At 39.6% G+C, this 7000-nt stretch overlaps 1 protein-coding gene across 1 annotated transcript in view; it reads left to right on the top strand.

Moving 5' to 3' along the window:
* LOC109850069 (L-ascorbate peroxidase, cytosolic) overlaps nucleotides 182-7000 on the top strand; it is a 10074-nt gene continuing 3255 nt past the window's right edge. The window contains exons 1-6 of the mRNA XM_020419988.1: nucleotides 182-365; nucleotides 457-631; nucleotides 727-792; nucleotides 6276-6324; nucleotides 6436-6518; nucleotides 6618-6697. Of these exons, the coding sequence (XP_020275577.1) occupies nucleotides 247-365; nucleotides 457-631; nucleotides 727-792; nucleotides 6276-6324; nucleotides 6436-6518; nucleotides 6618-6697 (572 nt within the window). The 5' untranslated portion in view covers nucleotides 182-246. The remainder of the gene's footprint in view (nucleotides 366-456; nucleotides 632-726; nucleotides 793-6275; nucleotides 6325-6435; nucleotides 6519-6617; nucleotides 6698-7000) is intronic.

Below are 7000 nucleotides of genomic sequence, written 5' to 3'. Positions count from 1 at the left end.
GAATCTTCAAATCCAAAAACCCCGTTCACACCGTGCGAAAGCCCAAGGCCCCAACCACCCACAGTCGATGCCAAAAAAACAAGCCAAGATCCGCTGAAAAGGAAGGGCAAAATCGTCATTTACGGTAACCCTCCCTAGAAAGCTCCTCTCGCTAGCATAAGTAGAGGCGCGTGCCCATCTCGCGTCGTTCCCCTCCTCTCTGTGCTATTTTTACTAATCTTTATAAAATTTTTTTTTTTGCGGAAAATGGTGAAATCTTATCCTACGGTGAGCGAGGAGTACCAAAAAGCCGTCGAGAGATGCAAGAGGAAGCTCCGCGGTTTCATCGCCGAGAAGAACTGCGCCCCCTTGATGCTCCGATTAGCGTGAGGACCCCCTGGACTTTTTTACTTTCTGCTGAAAAAAGTAGGCCTTTTGTGTAAATTTCTGATTTTGAGGGGGTAAAACGAATAATAGGTGGCACTCGGCTGGGACTTACGACGTGAAGACGAAGACTGGGGGCCCTTTCGGGACGATGAAGCACGCTGCTGAGCTGGCGCACGGAGCGAACAGCGGGCTGGACATCGCTGTTCGTCTCCTGGAGCCGATCAAGGAGCAGTTCCCGATCCTGTCCTACGGTGACTTTTACCAGGTGGGTGACCGGATCCATGTGAAAAAAGTTGAAAATTCGTGAGTTTTTTTTTAATAATTTTCGAATGTTATGTGCCGTTTTTTGATATTTTGTAGTTGGCTGGAGTTGTGGCTGTTGAGGTTACCGGAGGACCCGAGATCCCCTTCCATCCTGGTCGGGAGGTAATTGTTCAATTTTCTTGGACGTAAATTTTATTTTATTTTTATGTATTTTGTGGTATTAGTATAAACTTTAAATTCTTTCTTGGTTTTGGGTTAAATCATCAAATTGGTATTTTTATCCGACTCTCGCTGCCGGTTTGTTATATTTAAAAAATCTGGCGACAACAATATATTTTATTACCACTTTATTTATGGGTAAGATATTTTTTTCAAGGGAAAAATGCTTCTAGCCCCCAAAACAAAAAGAAACATGTCTCCCACCTCCAAGACTTTTTCAACGGGCTCTTTGCCCCCAAAAGTAAACTAATTATTCACTGAGCCCCCAAAACACAAAGCCCAAGAATTTTACACAGGTAAAGACTATAATACCCATTCTACCCATTCTCTCTTTCTCTCTAACCATGCAATCCGGCCCTCTGCTCTCCCTCCTCCTTCCCCCACCTCTCCACCCGCCGCTGCCGCCACCCTCCTCCTACCATCATCGCCTCCTCCGCCGTCGTCGCCGCCCCCAAAACCAACCTTCGCTGCCGATTGATCCACCGCGTTGATCGTTTCTTCGCCGGCGATCCTCGCAACCTTCGCTGCCAATTTAACCTCCCCGCAACAAAGATTCAGCGCCTTGGAGCTCCCCAGGGACACCACCAACAGATCCTCCGCCCCGTCGGTGAAGGGAAACTTCCTCTTATTAGTAAGCACGTGCGTGATTGTAGCTGCCGTCGGATTTCCCATCCCAATCCCCCCTCCCATCGCTTTGATGTTTAGAAAACATCAAAGCGATGTTAAAATTAGGGAAAAATGCTCCGTGAACCCAAATCCGTAAGATTAGAGACTTTTGTCATTTAACACTTTACGATTAGAGACTTTTGTCAATGAAGTTTGAACACAGAAAAGTACTTCTGCTTTGCCTATTACCATTTAGCATGGCCACACATCCACCACGAGCAAGGGAAATACTACGAATATAGAAAAGCTGGATAATGAACTTCCTTGTACGTTATACCATTCGTCCATAGTTCATGCTCAAAAATAAATAATTGATCCAAAATGATTACAGTATACACCGATAAACAAATAAGCAATAGAAGGCATGATTTTACTAGGACAAAAGGAGTTTGTGTTTGCTTTCCTATGGGTTTACTGGAAAATTAACGAACTTAGAGCTGATATTATTTGCAGGAAGTGTTTTCCCATAATTTTAATGAAATTTTCAAAAGTCAAGTGATTTACGTGTTGGTTGTTAAGTTTACGGGTTGCTTGTTAAAGTTACGCGTTGATTGTTAAGGTTACGGGTTGCTTGTTAAGGTTACGCGTTGCTTGTTAATGAAATTTTCAAAAGCCAAGCGATTTACCAACCTTCGCTGCCGATTGATCCACCGCGTTGATCGTTTCTTCGCCGGCGATCCTCGCAACCTTCGCTGCCAATTTAACCTCCCCGCAACAAAGATTCAGCGCCTTGGAGCTCCCCAGGGACACCACCAACAGATCCTCCGCCCCGTCGGTGAAGGGAAACTTCCTCTTATTAGTAAGCACGTGCGTGATTGTAGCTGCCGTCGGATTTCCCATCCCAATCCCCCCTCCCATCGCTTTGATGTTTAGAAAACATCAAAGCGATGTTAAAATTAGGGAAAAATGCTCCGTGAACCCAAATCCGTAAGATTAGAGACTTTTGTCATTTAACACTTTACGATTAGAGACTTTTGTCAATGAAGTTTGAACACAGAAAAGTACTTCTGCTTTGCCTATTACCATTTAGCATGGCCACACATCCACCACGAGCAAGGGAAATACTACGAATATAGAAAAGCTGGATAATGAACTTCCTTGTATGTTATATCATTCGTCCATAGTTCATGCTCAAAAATAAATAATTGATCCAAAATGATTACAGTATACACCGATAAACAAATAAGCAATAGAAGGCATGATTTTACTAGGACAAAAGGAGTTTGTGTTTGCTTTCCTATGGGTTTACTGGAAAATTAACGAACTTAGAGCTGATATTATTTGCAGGAAGTGTTTTCCCATAATTTTAATGAAATTTTCAAAAGTCAAGTGATTTACGTGTTGGTTGTTAAGTTTAATGGTTGCTTGTTAAAGTTACGCGTTGATTGTTAAGGTTACGGGTTGCTTGTTAAGGTTACGCGTTGCTTGTTAATGAAATTTTCAAAACCCAAGCGGTTTACGTGTTTGTTGTTAAGGTTGCGCGTTGGTTGTTAAGGTTACGCGTTGATTGTTAAGGTTATACACGTTGATTGTGAATGTTACGGGTTGCTTGTTAAGGTTACGGGTTGCTTGTTAAGGTTACGCGTTGGTTGTTAAGGTTATACGCGTCGGTTGTTAAGGTTATACGCGTTGCTTGTTAAGGTTACGGGTTGCTTGTTAATGTTAACCGTAACCTTAACAAGCAACCTGTAACCTTAATAACCAACGTAGAACCTTAACAAGCAACCCGTAACCTTAACAATCAACGCGTAACTTTAACAAGCAACCCGTAAACTTAACAACCAACACGTAAATCACTTGACTTTTGAAAATTTCATTAAAATTATGGGAAAACACTTCCTGCAAATAATATCAGCTCTAAGTTCGTTAATTTTCCAGTAAACCCATAGGAAAGCAAACACAAACTCCTTTTGTCCTAGTAAAATCATGCCTTCTATTGCTTATTTGTTTATCGGTGTATACTGTAATCATTTTGGATCAATTATTTATTTTTGAGCATGAACTATGGACGAATGATATAACATACAAGGAAGTTCATTATCCAGCTTTTCTATATTCGTAGTATTTCCCTTGCTCGTGGTGGATGTGTGGCCATGCTAAATGGTAATAGGCAAAGCAGAAGTACTTTTCTGTGTTCAAACTTCATTGACAAAAGTCTCTAATCGTAAAGTATTATTTGCAGGAAGTGTTTTCCCATAATTTTAATGAAATTTTCAAAAGTCAAGTGATTTACGTGTTGGTTGTTAAGGTTACGGGTTGCTTGTTAAAGTTACGCGTTGATTGTTAAGGTTACGGGTTCCTTGTTAAGGTTACGCGTTGCTTGTTAACAACCAACGCTAACCTTAACAACCAACACGTAAATCGCTTGGCTTTTGAAAATTTCATTAAAATTAGGGAAAATGCTCTGTGAACCCAAATTCGTAAGATTAGAGACTTTTGTCATTTAACACTTTACGATTAGAGACTTTTGTCAATGAAGTTTGAACACAGAAAAGTACTTCTGCTTTGCCTATTACCGTTTAGCATGGCCACACATCCACCACGAGCAAGGGAAATACTACGAATATAGAAAAGCTGGATAATGAACTTCCTTGTATGTTATATCATTCGTCCATAGTTCATGCTCAAAAATAAATAATTGATCCAAAATGATTACAGTATACACCGATAAACAAATAAGCAATAGAAGGCATGATTTTACTAGGACAAAAGGAGTTTGTGTTTGCTTTCCTATGGGTTTACTGGAAAATTAACGAACTTAGAGCTGATATTATTTGCAGGAAGTGTTTTCCCGAGCGGACGTGGGCGGTGTCTTGGCGGGGTCCAGGTGGGGGGAGGTGGCGGGGTCCAGCTCTCTCCTCTGCACAAATAAAAAAAGGAAACAAAGGGTATTTTGGGAATATTTATGTTGGTTTTAAACAACATATCACGTGGGGGGTGTTTTGGGGGCTAGAAGAAAATCGCGCAAGTTTTTGGGGGCAAAGAGCCCGTTGAAAAAGTTTTGGGGGGTGGAAGCATGTTTCTTTTGGTTTTGGGGGCTGGAAGCATTTTCCCCTTTTTTCAAAATTCCGATAAGAAAATATGTTTTAACCCTCCTTATCTTCCAAAATTATTAAATCTATGCCCAAAATTATCAGAAAAAATATGCATCCCCCTCCTTCTCCCTCTCCTCCTCGTCCTCCTCGTCCTCCTCCTCTTCCATTCCCCTCTCCTCCCCTCCTCCGCCTCCCCTTTCCCCTCCAACTGCATCCCTCTCCCATTCCCCTCTCATCCTCCTCCACCACTCCCATCCCCACCATGATCCCCGCCTTTCCCGAGCAATCCGTCATCACCTCCTCCTCATCCTGCCCCTCCCTCTCCTTCCCCGCCAACCTCCTCCCCTCCCTCTCCTCCCTCTTATCCTCCTGCCGGAATTTTTAAGGAAAATGGTGTGTATTTAATAATTTTGAGAGGTTAGGGAGGTAGAATAAGTTTTTCTGTCGGAATTTCAAGGAAAAGTGTCTTATTGGCAAGTAGGGCCCTGATAAAATACATTGTTGTCACCGGATTTTTTAAATATACCAAACTGGCTAAGAGGGTCGATTAAAAATACCAATTTGGTAATTTAGCCCTTGGTTTTGTATGCACCCCCAAAATCTTCTGATTTCTAGATATCAAAATAAGATCAGTTAATAAAATGGTTACGGTCTAATACCATAAATTTTGGGGGGTGTGAATTAAAAAAATACCCTAATTTATTGCTGGACTTGTGTAGTGGATTTAAAAAAATACGGAGATGTGAGGGTCAAACATACAGTTAATAAAATGGTTATGGTCTAATACCATAAAATACCCATTTTTCAATTAAGATTTGGTGTTGAATTATTGCTGGACCAGATCCAAGTGATACTTTCTCTCAAAATCTAATGGAACTGGCATAAGTATAAAACTAACAAATCAACTGGAAGGGGGGTAGTGTGTTTATTGACTTTCATATTTACTTTTCAGTAAATTTTGCTAAATTACTAGGGATGTGAAGTAGGAACAAAATTCAAATTTCTTTAATTATAAAACATTTCCCCATATCTTCTAAGAAGAGAGAGGATTAGCATGTGCTAGAATGTGCAAGAAGCTTTAACAGTGCAAATTAGACGTGTAGTTCTACTTATTGCGCTTATATTATGATAAATGAATATGAATTTTGAATTCATTTACATTGACATTGTATTCGATGGGTTTGTTTGCTATGCCATTTTAGTTATTAGTATTTAGTATTTACGTTACATGTCGAAATCAATTCAGATGACTACTTTGAAGGTTAGTTGGATGTAAGAATAACTAGAGAACTGAGACATTTTTGCATGAATCAATGAAGGGAACCAATCAATTAGTATTGCTGTTAAATTATAGTAGTACGATAGTTCGAAAAAGACCGGAGATTGCAAGCATGAATACAGACATATTTTGAGTTAATTCATTCAGTTTCAAGAGTTAAAATTAAATTACATGTGTTCCTATTATTCGATTTTTATTGTTATGTATTCTCAATTGCAGTCATTGTAGTGATGGTGAAAGCATTCATATCCCTTTGGATTAATGTTATGGTGTATTAGAGGTTTAATTAAAAATAGAGCATGTCAGTTTAATATTTTTTCCGCTTTGTTTGACTATTTAAACTGGTTTTATTACAATTTCCCTCGAATTTTTAGTTTTCATCTATGTTTACTTTATGTTGAAAATGTGGTGATGATTTGATATAAATGCCTGTCATTCCTTCTCAGGACAAGCCAGAACCACCGGAAGAAGGCCGCCTTCCTGATGCCACTAAAGGTGTGTAATAAGCAATGCATATTTTTCTTTAAATTTTCCTTTGTTTAATTAATTACACGGAAAAATTATAATCTTTTTTTAATAAAATAAATGTTTGTTTGATGATTTCAGGTTCTGACCATCTCAGAGATGTATTTGGCCATATGGGTCTCAGTGACCAGGACATCGTTGCTCTTTCTGGGGGTCACACTCTGGTTAGTGACATAAATTCTCCAGAGTTAATTTATTTGACAAATTGACATCCTATAATTTTATCATATTGATTAATGTGTTTTTTGCTGACAAATTTATAGGGGAGGTGCCACAAGGAGCGATCAGGATTTGAGGGAGCATGGACTTCAAACCCTCTTATCTTCGACAATTCATACTTCAAGTAGGTTATCTTCATTCAGAATAACCATCTCAGAGATGTATTTGGCCATATGGGTCTCAGTGACCAGGACATCGTTGCTCTTTCTGGGGGTCACACTCTGGTTAGTGACATAAATTCTCCAGAGTTAATTTATTTGACAAATTGACATCCTATAATTTTATCATATTGATTAATGTGTTTTTTGCTGACAAATTTATAGGGGAGGTGCCACAAGGAGCGATCAGGATTTGAGGGAGCATGGACTTCAAACCCTCTTATCTTCGACAATTCATACTTCAAGTAGGTTATCTTCATTCAGAATAA

This window comes from Asparagus officinalis, chromosome 7 (assembly GCF_001876935.1).
Source record: "Asparagus officinalis chromosome 7, Aspof.V1, whole genome shotgun sequence".
NCBI classification, from domain to species: Eukaryota; Viridiplantae; Streptophyta; class Magnoliopsida; order Asparagales; family Asparagaceae; genus Asparagus; species Asparagus officinalis.
The sequence above is the reverse complement of the archived record's forward strand: the minus strand, read 5'-3'. Positions and strand labels throughout refer to the sequence as shown.